The sequence below is a fragment of the Coffea eugenioides genome, chromosome 4 (assembly GCF_003713205.1).
Source record: "Coffea eugenioides isolate CCC68of chromosome 4, Ceug_1.0, whole genome shotgun sequence".
Taxonomy (NCBI): domain Eukaryota; kingdom Viridiplantae; phylum Streptophyta; class Magnoliopsida; order Gentianales; family Rubiaceae; genus Coffea; species Coffea eugenioides.
In genome coordinates, this window is record NC_040038.1 from 5,927,885 (window position 1) to 5,947,783 (window position 19,899).

The 19,899-nt window shown below is 36.6% G+C and overlaps 2 protein-coding genes across 2 annotated transcripts; both read left to right on the forward strand.

Moving 5' to 3' along the window:
* The first annotated feature begins 212 nt into the window (after positions 1-212).
* LOC113767997 (protein PLANT CADMIUM RESISTANCE 7-like) lies at positions 213-1,570 on the forward strand. Its single transcript, XM_027312205.1, has 4 exons — positions 213-360; positions 468-539; positions 920-1,129; positions 1,485-1,570. The coding sequence occupies exons 1-4, from the start codon at positions 213-215 to the stop codon at positions 1,568-1,570; spliced, it is 516 nt and encodes a 171-aa protein (XP_027168006.1).
* Positions 1,571-3,175: 1,605 nt separating this feature from the next.
* Positions 3,176-19,230, forward strand: LOC113769482 (protein CASP). The gene is made up of 19 exons (XM_027313938.1): positions 3,176-3,484; positions 4,533-4,643; positions 4,812-4,990; positions 5,862-6,011; positions 6,697-6,785; positions 6,933-7,042; positions 7,165-7,259; positions 7,828-7,883; positions 8,520-8,685; positions 9,767-9,859; positions 10,416-10,544; positions 10,697-10,816; positions 11,073-11,153; positions 11,715-11,822; positions 11,946-12,089; positions 12,175-12,276; positions 17,984-18,063; positions 18,785-18,877; positions 18,989-19,230. Exons 1-19 carry the CDS (start codon positions 3,397-3,399, stop codon positions 19,047-19,049), a joined length of 2,055 nt encoding a protein of 684 aa, XP_027169739.1. The 5' UTR covers positions 3,176-3,396; the 3' UTR covers positions 19,050-19,230.
* Positions 19,231-19,899: the final 669 nt, after the last annotated feature.

Here is a 19,899-nt window from a genome sequence, read left to right on the forward strand (position 1 = left end):
GTCCAAGATTAACGTTCTAATCAGTTCAAAACGTTGATGTTTGAGCTTAGCTGCTGTTTATATAATCACCTTATCTTACTTGCCCTTGTGATCAACACTCCTAATTAATGTCCCTTCATATTTTTGGTTAAGGGCTCTTTTAACCTTCGTCTCAACTCAACCTAATTTTCTACAGTTCCTCTGCGAATCAATCAAGCGCGAGGCTGCGAGCAATGTCTGCGAATAACATTGAGAGCAATGGAAAATCCGCCGTGAACATGGGGCAGCAGCCTGCGCATGCAGCTCCGGTGGCTGCCGTATTTAGTGCACTCGGGCCGTGGTCAACTGGTTTATGTGGTTGCTTTGAAGATACCTCCAATTGTAAGCCCAATCATCAATATTCCCTCGAAGATACAAGTTCTAAACCTACAATACAGTATATTTGTGAGCTTCAAATGTTGTTTAACCGTTGTATGATTTGTTCGTAGGCTGCGTGACCTGTTGCTGTCCCTGCATCACTTTCGGTAGGAATGTCGAAATAATTGACAAGGGAACCACATGTAAGTTCTTGAACATCCCTAGAGTTTATTTATCATCGCACTTTTTTGTAAAAATCAATGAGATTGGAAGATTGAACTACTGACAGTGTATACACTATCACCGTTGGATCCATGATACATGTGTAAAAGTTGGAGTTTAAATTCAAATTTTGTATAGTTGTTATTCATTCAGTACTGACAGTGTATACACTGACACTGTCAGTGAAAGAAAGAGTAATCTTTTTAACTGTTAACAACACATTATTCAGAGGTATTAATTTCTGGATGTAATTTAGCCATATATAGGATAGGGTAATGTTCCCCGATTGTACTATTATTGATCAGTTTTCTGATCCTTATTTTCACTTACGACGTGCCTGTGGGGGCTTAATTACGGGCAGCCTGTGCTCAAGCTGGGATCATATACTACTGCCTGGCGCATGTTGGGTGCGCATCATGTTACTCATGCACCTATCGTACCAAACTAAGGGCTTACTTCAATCTCTCCGAAGACCCTTGCAACGATTGCCTTGTTCACTGCTTCTGCCTCCCTTGTGCTGTCTGCCAAGAATATAGAGAGCTCAAGAATCGCGGCCTCGACCCTTCCCACGGTATACAACCCATACATCATCATCCTTACCACACTATCTAGTCTCTGATATTATAGACTGAATTAACAATTGAATTATACATTCTTCAGATTAAAGTCCAACCTATATATATATATGATCAAGATTGTCTTTCGTTCGATCATAACACTCCTATATATAGCTGTTTTTTTTTTTTCTTTCTTGGTTTAAATCCTTCGATATTTTGTGGCTGGATTATGTTCCGACTAATTTAGAGTCGAGCACTGTCCTACCTTTTTTCAGGAATGATTCTCCCGACATTATTATTTTTTTTCATATAAAAGTATACGGAGCGATTTCTTTATGTAATTTATGTTGTTGATTAACAAATATGAAGGATGGATAGCAAATGTTGAGAGATGGAACCAGCTCGCGGTCAGGACAACTGTGCCCCCAACTTTTGAAGCCGGGATGTATCGTTAGCCAGCTTTCAGGCCTTCAAGCACGGGATCCTTCTGCTTTTGTGTGCTTAACTAGTATGATTACCATCAAGGATTCTAGCAATTGCATTAACACGATTGCTTTCTCGTTCATTACTAGTTTGTGTTTTGACTGTGCTTTGATTGTATTTATATCCATTTGTTTATCAAGAAATTGAAAAGAAAGAATGTTATATTGAAGTATGTTCGCTTTAATTAGCTTCAACAAATCTCAGTCCAAATTCTTTTGCTTGCATGATCTTTAGTTTACTCACCTTGAGTAAGGAATACTCTAAAGATTATGGCTTTGTTGCCTAAATTTTCTTGAAATTCATCTCATTTTAGTTCTTAAACTTCAACTCTGTACACTACTTTACTAAGCATAAAATCCATCTATTTTTAATCTTAAATTTTGGGGATCACTTGATTAACGTAAATGGGGTTATGAAATTATATTTGAAAATAAAAATTGTAGATGATGCCATGTTACGTATTTTAATCGTACACAAAAAAAACTGAAAATAAATTGACTGAACTTTACAATTTACATTTTTATTCATCATTACGCTATTAACGTTGAGTCTTTTCGTGCCTATTCAATTGCAAAATCTAACAACTAAACTGGGTTAAAAAAAAAATGAAGACGACAAAATTTAAATATTAAACGAGATGAGAAACTCTTTAGCCAAATGAGAAAAATTGGGTGAAAAAAACATTAAATTAATTTTCTATACACTGACAGTGTATACACTTGCATTATTGGATGTATGACATATAATTTGAATTTGAATTTGAAAACCAAATTTTACATATGTGTCGTGCATCCAACCGTGATAGTGTATACACTATCAGTGTATATAAGATTTACTCAAAACATTTTCCCATTTAGACCCATTTGTTTTTTGCTAAACCCCAATGCATTTCCATTTAATTTAAGCCAGCTAGTGCAACTCAATCAATTGGGCAATAATGTGAGGCATAAACTAAACAAAAAAAAAATCAAGAAATTTGTCAACAAAATGCAGAAATACAAAGGCAACATTACATAATTTTTAAAAAGGAAAAGAAATCAAGAAAGTTGTCATCAAGATGGAGAAATGCAAACGCTATTTTACATTATTGTTCAAAGACTGAGAAAGAGGAAAGCAAGGAGTCTGACGGTGAATAAAGATATATTGCCTTTGATCAATTTTAAGGCAAAAAACAAAAATCCGTCACCCCTCATCAATTGATATTTGATTCTCAAAGACCTTTTTAATTTTACTAATTAAACTCATTGGGGGATTTAAACCTTATATCCCAATGCTTAAACCACAGCGATGAAGGACTCGAAGTGAAAGGAAATTAGAATATGAACATTTTCTTAATTGAGGAAAAAAATTATTGCAAAGTATTTATAATTCACAAAAAAGCCAAAAAAAAAAAAAAGTTGGATAAAAGGCTGACAATTGGAACCCGAGCAACAAGAAGCCCATCCACCTTGTGGTTGGCCCAATCTCGCTTTCCCCGCCACGAAGGTCCAGTTCCTCTCTTGCCGGTTAGCAAAGAGGAAGATTAATTCTGAAGAAACAAAACTCACCATCTCATTTATATCATCAGAACTCGAGATCTTAATAGCCAAACTAATCAGACGGATTTCTGCTCTTCAAACTAAATCTGGTTAACTCTTCTTCAAATATTTACTCTCTCCAATTGAAGACTCAAAATTTCACGCAAAATCCTTATATTATACACTGAAAAAGGGGAAAAAATCATCCCTGAAAATCTAATTATATAGAGAGAGTCAGATATTAATTGGAGCAAACAGCTTAGCTTTGAGGCGGATCAGCAATGGAAACCACGCAAGGTGGAACGGAGAGAGAGAAATCCAACTCGGCTTCTTCGGCTCCCGTTCCCGCTGTCGCCAGCTTCTGGAAAGGTACAACATTCTAATGCAGGAGTACTATATAATCCTCTTTTCTTAGCAGCTCTTGTTTTTAGTTAAATGCAATTACTTGTATAGTTGATTTAATCAGAATTTTGGGATATCATTTTTTTTAGTGAATTTTGTTATCATTCACTGAGTTTTAAGATTTATGTGAGTTTGGATATTAGTTCGAGAATAGATTGGTAATGTTAGTTAAATCCTGTAGTTTTTCTTATTGGAATAAGTTCTATTCAAACCTGGGGGATTTTTCAGTTAGAGATTTACTCCTAGGTATAAGTTTGAAATGATTGAGTATCATTGGAAATTGGACAAGTTAGCGGAGGCGAATCAAGCTAGTATCAACAGTGCCTTGATAAAGGAGCAAGCATGTGCTGCATTATTAGCTAGTATTTGGTTGAGCCGTGTGTAAATTTTGTGTTTTGTGTTTCTGGATCTAGTTCAGTAAGCAAAGTATGTGGCATGTGTCTGCTATGTTGGGTAATATCTCTCTGCATTATTAGTTTCAGAAGATGATGAAGTGTTGCCAGGAGGAACTTAGCAATGGGTTAGTCTTTTATGCTCTAAGAGTGTGAAAATTTGTGTTAAATCTCCTGTTAAATGTGACATACATGTATACCATCCCATGTAAAATAATCTTTACATTTTTGGTGTATGAAAGATTTGTGCTTTAACTTAGTTTTGCTCTAATTGGTAGGAATTTAATTAGAGAATAAGGAAATATTTGCAAGAATTTTGTTAAACATGCCTAGCCACTTTTTTTACCTTACAACCTAATGAGGTAGTATTGGACAATATGTTCTGCTTCATTGGTGTTGCTATTTTCTTGCCTCACTTGATATGTCATATTTTGCTATTTCAGACACTCCATGGTTAATGTATGAATGAAAAAAATGTTTCTAGTTCCTTGCATGTGAAATTGCAGAGTTAAAAAGATTTGGATGTTTGTATTTGAATTTGAAGTAAAGATTCACTTTTATGGATCTGTATTGGCTGGGTTGGTTGGAAAAATTATACACTTATAAATCATTTGATCATGCAGATTTTGATCTGGAGAAAGAACGAGCCATTCTGGATGAACAAGGGCTTAGGATTGCTGAGAATCAGGAGAACAGTCAGAAAAATCGTCGAAAGCTTGCTGAGAGTACTAGAGGTATTATACTTGCCAGGTCACTATTGTAGTCCCTGATGTTCAGTTTTAACTTATGTGAATGGCAGGAGCATCCTTTCTCCTATTGCTTGATCGGTGTAAATTGTTGGTGCTGCTAATATATCTTTTTTGATGACCTTTTCTGAAATTCTCTTCATATACTGTTGACAGACTTCAAGAAAGCTTCAAATGAAGATAAGTTGAGTTTGTTTAACTCTTTACTCAAGGGATATCAAGAAGAAGTTGATAATCTTACCAAGAGGGCGAAATTTGGAGAAAATTCATTTCTTAACATTTATCAGAAGCTTTATGAAGCACCAGATCCTTATCCAGTTCTTGCTTCAATAGCAGTAAGTACAAGTTGTCTGTTCACTTTTCCTTGTTTGTCTTTTTCCTTGAGATTTTGTGAAGTATCATTCTGCTTTCCCATGTAGCTGTAGTCCATTTGTCTTTGAAGTTGAGTGCAGAAGATACTTGATTGTCTCTCAACATGGAAAAGAACGTAGAATTTGAAATTAAAATCAGTTTATCAAATTTGTCTGCCTTGCGGATAATGAGAGACGGAATAACGATATCATGATTATGTTGCATAAAATTCTTGCTTCATATCTTATTATTTTTCTTACTTCGTTGGCTTCCCTATGACAGAGTAATAGATAAGCCGCCAAAATAGCAGTTGGATTTACGGTGCAAGAAATTTAACTCCTGATAACTACTACACCTTTTCAACAGCTGTCATGGAAATCATATGGACATCGTAGAGTGCATGAAATACCTTAATATTCTCACAGAAGGCTTCGTGAAAGATGTGATTTTTGAAAGCTTTCTTTGTCTGCAAGATTAGTAACTTTTGAACAATTATCCCATCAATATGGAAGTTTACTAGTAAAAGGACTAAAATTAGCTTCCTAATTAACTTCTAGAAGTTGGCAAGCTTTGTACACCAAAGCTCCGCTGCATACTTTAACAAAGTTAAGCTGTTCTTCCTTTTAGCTAATTAGAATCATGTACCATGAAAGTTCTATTTCATCTCAATGTATGTTATTTGTATTATAAGCACCAGGAAACAAAAGCTACTGCATACTATATCCTTCATAGAATTGATGAGGTCTTTGCATGACTGTGGAACCGATGGAACTGATGATGAGCTTGTGTCATAACCTAGCAGTCTTAAAAGACTCATTTCCTAATGGATTAGTGATTGTTGTGATCATTCTGCAGGAGAAAGACTCAAAGCTGTCTGAACTAGAATCAGAGAACCGAAAGATGAAGGTTGAGCTTGAGGAATTCCGCACAGAGGCAACTCATCTGAAAAACCAACAGGCAACCATACGAAGACTTGAAGAGCGGACCCGCCAGTTAGAACAACAGGTTGGAATCTTTTTATATAATGTGGCATATGTTCCATTTTATGCTTTTTGCAGCAATATGTGCATTGGTCTGCTTTAGGTTTTTTATTATTGAGCAATTGGTGGTGTAAATTGAGGTTGACAAATCAGACTCTTCCTCCTCTTTGTGCAATTTACTTTTATGTTCCTTTCTTCAGTCCATCTATTGACTTCTTTCTGTGGACTTTCTATTTTTTGTGATACGATCTAGGATATCTAATTATGGGTGGAAAATCCTTTTATACTTAGTTGTTCATACAGTGGTAGTTTTTTCTTCTTGTCACAAATATCTGGTAAGCAATTGAAGTGTCTGGAGGACAGCTTTCTAGAGTAAACCAGTTCAATTTCTACTTGTGATACTTTTTGGCTGCGTCCAGGATTTTCTTCTATCTTTCACAGCATTCAATATCTCCCTGTACGGTTAGCTTCCATATTTATTTTAATCTACAGTAAATTCCTTTTTCATTATTCCTGTGATCAAGACTTGATACATAAGCTCTTGACTAATAGAAGATCTATGCTAGTGGATAATATGGCAGGTTTTTACACTTCATCACGGGGTGTGTAGTCTAGTTTAATTTGGCTTTTTTTTGTGTGTGTGTGTGTTTTTTTTTGGTACCTAATATAGATGTTTTTGTTCTGATCGTCTTTTTCGGCTATAAATTTAGATGGAAGAAAAAGTAAAAGAAATCGTGGAGATCAAGCAACGTAGTTTGGCAGAAGAGAATCAAAAAACTATGGAGGTTTTGAAGGAAAGGTATTATCATCCTGGTGTCATAGAATCGCAAGCAGCTAGTGTATTAATGCAGTAGTTGATGTTAGTTTTTATGTCATGTCAAGGGACTGTATCTCCCCCCCCCCCCCCCCAAAAAAAAGTGCATTACTGCTTTATCCCTTGATGCAGGGAGCGGATGTTACAAGATCAATTACGCCAAGCCCAAGACAGTGTCTCTACCATGCAAAAGTTGCATGAACTTGCACAGAGCCAGTTGTTTGAAGTTCGTGCACAATCAGGTTTTACTGGCCTGTCACAATTCATTAATCAAATGTAACAGAATGAGAGATTGAAAGTTGGAAGATTGTTTTGGAAAATCCGTGAATATACTGTACCTAATGTTGAAGATTGTCCATTTCAGAGGAAGAGAGAGCAGCAAAACAATCAGAAGTCAATCTCTTGATGGATGAAGTTGAACGTGCACAATCTCGGCTTCTTAGTCTTGAGAGGGAGAAGGTGTGTGACAGGATCCCCTCTTTGTTTTGAAAAAGATAAGACATCCTTTTATGTTAGTTTCAGCCACTAATATGGCATGTGTGTTTGGTTGGAGATTGTTCTTTTATCAAAATTTGGGTCAGTCTGGGCTTGTTTGAAGATTGACCACAGTTATCATCAGTTATTCATTTTCTGTTCATAGTAGGGGAATGCTGTAAAATGTTTTGTGATGCCATATTACACCATATATCATTATAGTAATTGAACCCACATTTATCCCATATAAATTCCCTGAAGAACAGTAGAAAATCAATTACATGACCGAGGATCCTCGTGAATGTATCCAGAGTTGCTTTCTGTGGTTACCATACTTGGTCCTTCATCTTTGACACTCTTATAGCTGTTTCCTTACCACTCATCTTCCAGTTCGTTTGGAAGTTATCTTAGTCAGAGAGCTGATACGGTCTTAAAAGGGGTTTACTCAGCTGGCATTACATATTCTCAGCTTTGTCATCATCTGACAGAATTCTTATGTTCCTGCAATTTAAATTGGTCAGTTTACATTCTCTTATACTGGAATTTGCTGCAGGGATTGTTACAGTCACAGTTACAAATATCAAATGAAGATAATGAGCAGAAGAAAAGGTGAATAGTTTTCCTTAACGTATCTTTCTTTTGTTTTTTTGAGAGTTATGTAATTCTTTTTATGTTATTAATGCGGGCCTTCCAATGATGTATAACTACTGTGTCAGAGAACTGGGATTGTTCTTCCTTTCTATTTTTTGATTTGAAGATTATCTGAGTACAGAAAAACAGATGTAAATTATTTTGCTAATCAGGGAAGATTTGTTACGTTTCAATACTGTCTCATCCTTGTTGTACTTACTGAGATTTATGTGCAAGTTGGATTATAACAAAAGCTTCCATTTATCAAAGTCACAGAATGCATACAGATTATTTTTTTCGTTAAAGAGGTGATTGCCAGAGAAATGTGGAAATGGAGCAAAAGTGTTGTTAAGAATATAAGCTTGAATTATGCCACGATGCATAATTTTGTAGGTGTAAAACTTGATGTTAGTTAGGCCATAGTCAGAATGGAATGCACTGGTTGAGTAAGGACTTTAAAGTACCTATCAGTTGTGAAAATATTTAACATTCTCTTATTTTTGAAGTGCTTGGTGAAGATATATTGCTTCTCTGCTGAATCCATACCTGTATGTTGTTGAGTAAACAATTGTTTCACTAAGACCTGGTCTAATATCGTCTTTTGCCTCTTTGCAGTGACAGTCTGGACGTGCATAGCATGCTTGAGAATTCTCTTAGTGCCAAGGAAAAGATAATCTCTGAATTAAATATGGAACTTCACAACCTTGAAACCACCTTAGCAAATGAGCGAGAGCAGCACATAAATGAAATGAAGAGATTGAATACTAAGCTTCATGAGAAGGTATGCCTGTTCTTCTTGACCCATCCCATCCCTGGGGCTATCCAATAATGTTTCCTTATGTGGTCTTGTTCCTGACTGAAATTTTGAAGTCTTTGATGATATACAGAACTGCAATTGTCAAGTAACCCAATAAGTTACAGATAGGTCCTTAATTTGAGGTCTAGTAGCTGATGTAATATTGCTTCCATGAATTCTTTAAGAGATAAAAGAGGACATGATTTCTGCATCCTCCTTTGGCTTGATTATAACTAATTGGTCTAGAAAAGGATTAACTCTGTTAATGATGAATTTGAGTGTGCTCTAATGCATGGGAGAAATATATTTCTTGATACTTATGGAAGATTTGGAAGGGTACTATAACTTTCCCTTGGAAAAATATGATGAGAAATTTTATAATGCTAGTTCTATGACATACTATAAGTACACTTTTGCTTTTGGCAAGAATTTTCCTTTTAGAAGGGATGGGAGGTTGGAAGCTGGAAAGCCCCTAGGGAATGAGGCGTGGCAAGATTTGATCCCCTTCTTAAGATGGGGGAATCAAATCCATACCCTTTGGGTTATACCTAGTTCGTTGTTGGCCAGACTTATTATCAACTATCGGAACAAATATAATAGAAGTGGTTGGAGTTTTTTTTCTTTCTTTTTTTTTTAATTTTTAATGAGGATTGGTTTTCTTTTCATGTTTTTCGAGCTGGAAGTTGATGAATTGTATCACTGTCCTCTGTGAGAAACTGAGATCCAAGATTCAATAATTTAGCCTGGTCTTAGTAGAATTCAAGGTTGTCATACACAATCTTAGATCTGTCTTTATTGGTATATATGCTCTTATCCCTGCATAGATTATTCTTCCTTGTCTTTAACTGTTTCATTTCCTTCTAAATAGTTTCTAATTGGTTCTGTGCCATAAAAGTTTTAGACTTAGGCCTTGTTGACCTATATTTGTCAAAATTTCCAAATTGGAGTCCTGTGATAGTTCTTCTATTTTTTCTGCACTCTAACCACCTTAGTGTTATAATTATGTTGGTATTAATTTTTGTATATCTTCCTTGCCTTCATACATCTTTTCTCTTTTGAACCTAAGGAAACTATTTTGGAGGAGATGAAAAAGGAGCTTCAGGCAAGGCCAACAGAAAAGTTAGTTGATGACTTGCGGAAAAAGGTCAAAATCTTGCAGGTACCTAACTCACTCTTACAACTCTGTGTCATCCTTTCAGGTAATTGTGATTAGAACATTTTCAGTTGAAAGACAGGCAGGAAAATGATAGGGTAGAGAACTCTTAAAATAGAAGGAAGGAATACGAGTAAATTGAGCATGACATAGTTGATGTGCTTTGATTTTCTCGTCTTGCTCCACTGCTTCATGTAAGCAATTGAAATTTGGATAATAAGGCATTGACCCTATCAAAGACTGGACATTTTTGTCAACGTCAGTATGAATGATTTTCAGATTTTCCTTTAACTTGCTTCCAAAAAGTTCTAATTTGGAAATGATGATTAATAACTTGTTTTCAGAAAAATGAAATGACTGTTAGATCTGATTGCAGCATGTTGTGTTAGTTTTTATGGCTTTTGACATCACTTGGAAGATTTAAAGGCATCAGTGGTCCAACTATGTTCTCTGACTCTCTCCATCAGTTTCGTTGTCCATCTTAGCTCTCATGACTACAACTGAGGTTGTTGCTTGATAAATTCTTTCATTCATTTATCAACAATTTCATTTTAAATTTAAGGCTGTGGGCTATAATTCTATTGAGGCTGAAGATTGGGAAGTAGCTACCACTGGAGAAGAGATGAGCAAACTCGAGTCGCTACTGCTTGACAAGAACCGGAAAATGGAGCACGAACTTACTCAGTTGAAGGTATGAAGTTCCAAAATGGATGATATTGAAATTTTTAATGGTCCCAGTATCTTTTTAATTGCTAAACATCATTGTGATCTATATGTGCTTGCACTTGAACAAAAGAAAACTTATCAGAGAATGACTTCTATCTTTTACCTATTAACTGTCAGGTCAAGCTTTCAGAAAAGACATCTTTGTTGGAAGCAGCTGAAGCCGAGAGAGAAGAATTAACTGCAAAGGTCAATGAACAACAACGGCTAATACAGAAATTAGAGGATGATATACTAAAGGTTAGGGCAAATTTTTACTGAAATAAGTGAATAGTGATGGTATGGTTAATATAAACAGGACTTTGCGTGCTGTCATATGTCGTATCAGAAGTCTCTTGTTTTTGGGATAAAATCATGGTTTTTTTTGTGTACTAAGCAGAATCTCACGAAATTTAAACTTGTTTGGTTGGTTTGCATATTGGGGAATAAAATACCATGACTTTGACATTTTTAATCACTTCCTATCTAAATTTTATTTCTCTTACATATAATGCAGGGTTATGGTTCAAAAGATACAAAGGGAACTTTATTTGAAGATTGGGATCTATCGGAATCTGGAGGGTCACAACCATCTGAGGTTATATTTGTACCTCTTTTATCAATTTCTCCCTTAATTTTGATCCCTGCAAAATAAAATAGAAAGTATTACTGAGGGAAAGTATGTTGTGCAATTCTCTAAACTGCGCAGCATAGATGGATTATAAGTACATTTTTCCTATCTTTCTGTATGAAGTTCTCTCTAATAAAGCTAGTTTAAAATAGTCTTTTCTACAGGTGCAGTGAGTTTGGCATTTATTTGATTCATCTGGCATGCATTAATACTTGTTAAACTTTTAAAAATGGCTAAGTGGCTAGCATTAAGCCTATCTCTGACAATTTGAAAAATTGCATGAAGTACATCAGTGCCAGCAGTGGCTAGTCAACCTGCAATTTATCTGAATGGTTCCAATTATTGGTCCCACTTCCTCAGGGAAAAAGTAAATATCATCTCTTCAGATTCTTTGGCAGAACAAACTCAACTAATACACCCAGATGTTCATTGTTTTATTCTTTGTTAATTTAACAATTTATTGATCTCAACTGTTCTGCTTCTGGGCGTTTGAATATGACAATTTTCAGTAATTTAACTGTCTAACAGAACACGGAACAAAGACATGTTTCCTCAGATCAAGATCAAAGTTCGATGCTTAAGGTGATCTGCAATCAACGAGACCGTTTCCGGGCACGCTTGAGAGAGACTGAAGAGGTTGCTTAGTTGCTTCTCTTTGTATTTCAACTCCTATATTTTACCACCTTTATCTTTTAGCAAGCAGTGTAATTTGTTCATGTTTGCATATCCTCTGGGCTCCTAAACTTTTGACATTTGCAGGAAATAAGACAGCTGAAGGAGAAGATAGGGATGCTAAATGCTGAACTTGAGAAAACAAAAGCAGATAATGTTAAACTCTATGGGAAAATTCGTTATGTTCAGGATTATAATTCTGAAAAAGTAATTTCAAGAGGATCAAAGAAGGTGCTTTTTTGCAACTCATCTATCTATATACCTTGCTTCTAGTCTTATTAAAAAAAAAAAATCTAAATTAACTTGAAATTCTCAGTATGCCGAGGATTTGGAAGGTGGTTTCAGCTCTGATGTGGAATCGAAGTATAAGAAGATTTATGAAGACGATATAAATCCTTTTGCAGCATTCTCAAAGAAGGTTTTTTGACTTCTCTCTTTTCCTTGGTTCATTTATATATATATATATATATATGTGTGTGTGTGTGTGTAAAATTTTAAAAGAAAAGGAAAATGAACAAAAAACTCTACTTTTCTTTATTTTCCCACACCCTAAAATATGCTTACAAGGTAAGCATTTATAGGACAACCCTATCATAGTTCTGCCACCACTTAAGGTAATAGAACCATGATTTTAGGGATTACATAATCAACTCATATCCTATCTATTCAAACTTGATTGATCATAAGCAATAAAATCCCATAATCATGGGAGGTAATATCTCTCATAATCATGGGAGATAATTATGGAAGATAATATCTCCCATAATCATAGGAGATAATATCTTCGACACCCCCCCTCAAGTTGGTGCATATATATTTATCATGTCCAACTTGCTTGTAAGAAGTTCAAAGTTTGGTCTGAGGAGTCCTTTGGTGAGAATGTCAGCTATCTGCTGAGCTGATGGAACGAATGGCATGCAGATAATTCCTCCTTCAAGTTTCTTTTTTATGAAGTGGCGGTCAATCTCAATATGTTTGGTTCTATCATGTTGCACAGGATTATGAGCTATGCTAATTGCCGCCTGGTTATCACAATAGAGCCTCATTGGTAGTTCAATAGGTCTTTTTAGCTCCTCTAAAACTCTCTTCAGCCATAACATCTCACACACACCATGAGCCATAGCTCGGTACTCTGCCTCTGCACTACTACGAGCTACAACACTTTGTTTCTTACTTCTCCAAGTAACCAAATTGCCCTATACAAAGGTACAATACCCCGAGGTTGATCTTCTATCAATGACTGATCCTGCCCAATCAGCATCTGTATAAGCTTCAATGGTCTTTCGATCTCCTCTTTTAAAGAACAATCCCTTTCCTGGAGTACTTTTTAAGTACCTCAGAATTCGATATACTGCATCAAGGTGCTCTTCATATGGAGAATGCATAAACTGGCTCACAACACTCACTGAAAAAGCTATATCAGGACGAGTGTGAGCCAAGTAAATTAGCTTGCCTACTAACTTTTGGTATCGAGCAGTATCAACTGGTGTTCCATCTTTTATATCTGCTAACTTGTGATTCGGATCCATAGGAGTGTCTGCAGGTCGACATCCACTCATCCCTGTTTCCTTTAAAAGATCCAAAACATACTTGCGTTGGGACACAACCATGCCCTTCTTGGACCGAGCTACCTCCATCCCTAAGAAATATCGTAGTGTTCCCAAATCTTTGATTTCAAAGCTAGAAGCAAGACTTTTCTTCAGCCGTTCCATCTCAATTAAGTCATCTCCTGTGAGGATGATATCATCCACGTACACAATGAGTACTGCTATCTTCCCGTCCTTGGAGTGTTTAACAAACATGGTGTGATCACTCTGAGCTTGGGTATAGCCTTGATCCTTTACCGACCTAGTAAATTTTCCAAACCAGGCCCTAGGAGATTGTTTGAGACCATATAACGATTTTTTTAGCTTGCAAACTCTAGACTGAAACTTCCCTTCAAATCCAGGGGGAGAATCCATGTACACCTCTTCCTCCAGATCACCATTTAAAAATGCATTTTTGACATCAAGTTGTTGGAGTGGCCAATCAAGGTTTACTGCTATTGAGAGAAGCACCCTAATAGTGTTTAATTTTGCCACTGGAGCAAAAGTTTCAAGATAATCGATCCCGTAGGTTTGAGTAAATCCTTTAGCCACCAATCGAGCTTTGTACCGTTTCAATGTCCCATCAGAATTATACTTGATGGTAAAGACCCATTTACACCCTACTGTCTTTTTCCCTTGTGGCAGGTTTGTTACTTCCCATGTTTGATTCTTCTCAAGAGCATACATCTCTTCTTCAATAGCCTTTCTCCACTCTGGAACTTGTAATGCTTCCTGTACATTCTTTGGAATTTCCACAGAAGAAAGTTGTGAAGTAAATGTCAAGAAAGTAGGGGATAACTTTTCATAAGAGACATAGTTAGTCATAGGGTGTTTGGTACAAGAACGCACTCCCTTTCGAAGTGCAATAGGAAGATCCAAATCAGCAATCTTTGAATCAGAGGAAACTTTATCTGATGACTCAAAAACATCAAATTCTGCCCTAGGCTCGGATTCCTTGTTGTGAAGAGAAGGGGGAGCTTTATCTTTTCCTCGATGATTTTTCCTGACATAGGTTTTCAGGGTTTTTTCAGTTACATTCCCATCTCTTTCACTAAGAGAATTCGACTCTGTTATTGGCACTAAAGACAAGAGATTCTCTTCTAATCCCTGATCAATTTTTTCACGTTTTTCAAAATCCTTTTGACGGGCAAATTGAAGAGTATCATTTGATTTTTCAGGATTATTATCTTGAAAAGATTCTTGTTGAGGAAATTGTGCTGTAGATTCTTCTAAAAAATCAGAAAAATTTTGATCAGGAATTTGATTTTCAATACGAAAAACATCATCATCTTCTACAAGTTCTTCTACATGCCGAGTCCCCCCCTGAAGAGGATCTCCAAAGAAAGGTTTATCTTCAAAAAATGTTACATCCATAGTTACAAACATTTTTTCGAAATGGGGTCAAAGCATTTATACCCCTTTTGCGTGGGTGCATATCCAACAAAAATGCATTTCCTTGCTCGAGGGTCTAACTTGCTTCGACCTTGTTCATGATTGTGAACAAAGGCTATGCACCCAAACACCTTTAATGAGACTTCATATGTTAATCGAGACATGGGATAAATTGTTTTGAAAAAATTCAGAGGAGTTTGGAAATTCAAGGTTCTTGAGGGCATTCTGTTTATGAGATATGTAGCAGTTAAAATTGCTTCGCCCCATAGATATTTAGGAACATTTCTTGAAAAAAGTAATGCCCTCGCCACTTCTAAAAGATGTTTATTTTTTCTTTCAGCTACCCCATTCTGTTGTGGGGTATCATTGCAGGAGCTTTGATGCACAATCCCTTTTTCAAGAAAAAAACTTCCTAAAATTTTATTGAAATATTCTTTTCCATTGTCACTCCGAACAATTTTGATTTTTTCTTGAAATTGTGTCAAAACCATGCTGTAGAATTTTTGAAACACACTTGCATCCTCTGATTTCTCTCTTAACAAATACACCCAACAAACTCTTGTGTGATCATCGATGAATGTAACAAACCATTTTTTTCCAAATGAAGTTGAAATTCTAGAGGGACCCCAAACATCAGTATGTAATAGAAAAAACGGTTTTGAGGGTTGATAAGGATGTATAGAAAATGTAGACCGATGATGTTTAGCCAATTCGCAGATTTCACATTGAAAGGAAGATGAATCTTTATTCTTAAACAAATCTAGAAATAAGTATTTCATGTAATAAAAACTAGGATGTCCTAGTCTAAAGTGCCATAACATAATCTCTTTATTACTAGTAATAGAGACGGACCCGTAACATGTGTTTTTGATTGGTGTTGTCATATTTGATCCATCTTCAAGGAGGTAAAGTCCCCCATTTTCTCTAGCACATCCAATCATCCTCCCCGTGGTCAGTTCCTGAAACTCACAAAAAGAGGGGAAAAAATTAATCCGACACTTGAGATCCCTAGTTAATTTACTTATGGACAGCAAATTGCATGATAACTTTGGAACATGAAGAACTCTATGAAGTGTTATAGTAGGAGAGATGACAACGGAACCTATGCCAGCTATGACGGATAATGATCCGTCAGCAACCTTGACCCTTTTATTGCCTGCACATGGACTGTAGGTAGAAAATAATTGTGACAAACTAGTCATATGGTCAGTGGCTCCAGAATCAATAACCCATACAATCTGTGGACAAGATGCATTTGATGTATTACATGAAAGAGCAATAGTAAAACGATTACCATTTTTAGCAAAAGAACAGAAAGGAGTGAAGCTTTTTGTCTCAGTGACTGAAAATTGTGGAGACTTAAAGAGTTTGTACAGTTGGCTTAATTGTTCCTTTGTGAAGGCTGGTGTCTCAGAGTCAGTTTGTTGCTTTTGAGAATCCTCATTCACAGTCTGCAATACCTTGCTATCACCTCCATTTTTCTTCTTGAAATTCGATGGTTTCCCATGTAATTTCCAGCACGTGTCCTTTGTGTGCCACGACTTTTTACAGTGTTCACACCAAGGCTTCCTTCTTTTATCTCCATCCAAATCTGTCCCCTTCGAAACCAATGATGAAGTCTCAACTTCATCCTCTGCCTTGGACTTTAGCATCACCTTACGCCTTGATTCTTCTCTTCTGACCTCAGAAAATACTTCACGAATGGAGGGGAGAGGCTTCCTGCCCAAAATACGACCTCGCACCTCATCAAGTTCTTGATTTAGTTCGGCCAAGAAGACATAGACTCTGTCGTTCTCCTCCCGTTTCTTGTATCGAACACTGTCTACACGGCAATCCCATTCATCCTCATAACAAAGATCCAATTCCTGCCATAAAGTTACCATCTGATTGTAATAGGTTGTAACATCTCTATCTTCTTGTCTTGATTTCCACAATTTCGTCTTGAGATTGAAAATTTGAGACGAATTCTCTATATCGGAATACATGTCCCGGACAGCGTCCCACACATCCTTGGCTGTGGGCAGAAATAAGTGTGGCTTTCCTATCGCTGGTTCCATAGAGTTTATCAACCAAGCGATAACTAGAGAGTTCTCTGAATGCCATCTCTTCAAATTGGGATCTTCAGCAGCTGGTTGTTGAATTTCTCCAGTAAGGTGGCCGAGTTTACCTCTGCCATCGATAGCCAGTTTTACGGATTGAGCCCATTCCAGATAATTGGAACCATTTAATTTATGAACGGTTATTTGTAGGGAAGAAGAATTTGAAGCGGAGTAATCTGTAGTTTGGATAACTACTGAAGACGAGGATGAGTCTTCTCTTGTGTGAGCAGTCGATCCAGTCATGGCTGCTCGGTAGTTCATGGCAGGAATTGGTACAGAGCCGGAGCTCTGATACCATGTAAATTTTAAAAGAAAAGGAAAATGAACAAAAAACTCTACTTTTCTTTATTTTCCCACACCCTAAAATATGCTTACAAGGTAAGCATTTATAGGACAACCCTATCATAGTTCTGCCACCACTTAAGGTAATAGAACCATGATTTTAGGGATTACATAATCAACTTATATCCTATCTATTCAAACTTGATTGATCATAAGCAATAAAATCCCATAATCATGGGAGGTAATATCTCTCATAATCATGGGAGATAATTATGGAAGATAATATCTCCCATAATCATAGGAGATAATATCTTCGACAGTGTGTGTGTGTGTGTGTGTGTGTGTGTCTTCTCTATTTGCGATGGAGGATAATGTTGTGTTTGGAGCTTAGCTTTGATTTCCTTTCAAGTCTAGAATCAAAGAGGGAAAAAGTCTTCTTTTTGTGTTATGTTCAGTCTTCTTTTTGTGTTATGTTCAGCAGTTCTATAGCAGGATTTCGTCTTTAGAAGTTGGGTTCGTAAACAGTGTCACTTTTAACTTGCTTATGTCCTGTTTTGCAGTTGTGATATTTATATTTATATTTTATTTCTGAAACTTCGTCAAACTATTCAACGGTACATCTTCACAGAAGAAAATGTGTCAATATGGCCTTACGCAATGTGTTAATTCTATTCTCCTAATTTGCTTCTGTTTTCCTTGTCATAAATCATTTACCTAGTTTCTTTTCTTCTCTTCTTTCTGTTGCTTCCTTTTGAACCATGCTTAGGAAAGAGATCAAAGGTACAAGGAACTGGGCTTAAGGGATAAAATTACTCTTAGCAGCGGACGGTTTCTTCTCGGTAACAAGTATGCTTCGATGGTCCTTTTCTGTTTTTTAAATGTAAATAAAATATGCTAAATGCTCTAAAATGGTCCCTTGCATTTAGAAATTTCAGGTGCAATGCAAATCCTCTCCGGTTCAGTTGCTGTATATGTTGGCCTTTGATTATCTAATTTGCATCTAACCATAGATCTTGCTTAATGTAATTGTTGGACCACTGGCTGGCCAGGGGATGGTGCTAAGAGTCCTCCGTGCTGTTAGGTCCAGGGCTTGAATCTTGGGCCTGGTAGTTGGGGGTTGGGAGGGTGTGGAGAGGGATTGAAAAAAAGAAAGAAAGAAGTAATTGTTTATATTCACCACTTCTTTGGGTCAAATCAGCACATTGGCAAATGCAGCTAGAAGTTCCTTGGTGTTGATGGAGGCTTAGACTAAAATATTTTCTCGGCAATAAATATTGCATTTGAGTCTATGACTTTTTACTACAACCTAAAGTCTATGTTCAAAGAGGCTCGGTTATTGTATCGTGTCTGCGACTGCCTAAAGCCAGCCTGACCATTTTGAATAGCTGGCTATAAGTACATAACCTGAGTAATGGTTACTGCTAATTGTTTCATAAACAAGCTATTTTCTTTCTCATTTACCTTCTCTTTTTTGGGTGCCAGCACATACAAATCCTTCATCCTCTAGTCAACCATTTGAGTTATTCACACTGATAATGCTAAAGGGAAACAATTGAATGCCTTGCAGATATGCTCGAACCTTTGCATTCTTCTATACGATTGGGTTGCACGTATTAGTCTTCACTTGTCTGTATAGGATGTCAGCATATAGCCACCTGAGGTACTTGTTCTCCAACCGGTTCTGATTTCTCTCTCCTTTGCTGAATATCATAATTCTTCATAATCCCAATGGTTGGTTGTTAACTGTCTGTCGTCTCCTATGTTTATGCAGCAATGGTCCTGAGGAATCACTGCTTGGAGATAAAAACATAAATCTTCCTCACGCATTATAGTCCTTTTTGATACTTGTTCTCGATTCTCTTATTGCCTGTTGGATGGTTCTTTTTTTGTTTAAATTCAATTGTAGACATAGAAAGCTGGTTGATGTAAGTATTTTTACGCGGTGTAAATAGGGATACTGAGACGGCACTTTTATTCTCCCGCATTGGGTAAGAGTACATTTTCCCCTTTCCAGTCCCAAGTCTTTCATTTTGCTCCATTGAATGGTCTAGTGATTAGCTTAAAGTTCATCATGGAGATACACTGTGTATGATGAGTCCATCAAGAACTACTAACACTTAGGTTGAGTCCTCAGGAACAAACTCTTTAATCCGAGCACCCAAAGGATCTGCCTAGACTTCTGAATAATCACGCCACAATGCTGGTTAAAACTTAATGAAATTTGAGTACCGTAAAATTTTCTCATTTATCTGTGAGCATAGAGAGCATCACAAATTTTCATGTTCTCATGCGTGTGCATTCAGGGGTAGAATCCAATGTAATAGCACAAAATAAAATCTTTATCACAATAATAGAACACTTTTGGCAGTCAAGATCATACGCATGAAACCGAAGATCAAACAAAAGGGCGTCAATTGTTAGTCTAAATGTGTGTGTGAAATGCACAATTGATCTAGGAAGTAGTACAAGAGAAACAGCCAAGCCAACACATTCAGTTGATTACCATGGTTACAGATTTTCCGTAGCTAAGAGCATTACAAAACTGAGCTTTACAAAATTTAATTACCAGAACTCGTATTTATATCGACCGAAATTGGAGTGAAGACCGCGACATTAACGACTCAAAAAAGTGTAAAATGGTTTATGCTGGAATCAAGAGGAGAGAGCAGCTCAAATTTAAGC

Excerpts from the sequence above, each read along its gene's own strand:
- LOC113767997 (XM_027312205.1), top strand. The coding sequence starts at position 213 with ATGTCTGCGAATAACATTGAGAGCAATGGAAAATCCGCCGTGAACATG. Across the intron at positions 540-919 it reads AATTGACAAGGGAACCACAT|CCTGTGCTCAAGCTGGGATC; the intron begins GTAAGTTCTTGA and ends AATTACGGGCAG. Across the intron at positions 1,130-1,484 it reads CGGCCTCGACCCTTCCCACG|GATGGATAGCAAATGTTGAG; the intron begins GTATACAACCCA and ends ACAAATATGAAG.
- LOC113769482 (XM_027313938.1), top strand. The coding sequence starts at position 3,397 with ATGGAAACCACGCAAGGTGGAACGGAGAGAGAGAAATCCAACTCGGCT. Across the intron at positions 6,012-6,696 it reads CCCGCCAGTTAGAACAACAG|ATGGAAGAAAAAGTAAAAGA; the intron begins GTTGGAATCTTT and ends CTATAAATTTAG. Across the intron at positions 7,043-7,164 it reads TGAAGTTCGTGCACAATCAG|AGGAAGAGAGAGCAGCAAAA; the intron begins GTTTTACTGGCC and ends TGTCCATTTCAG.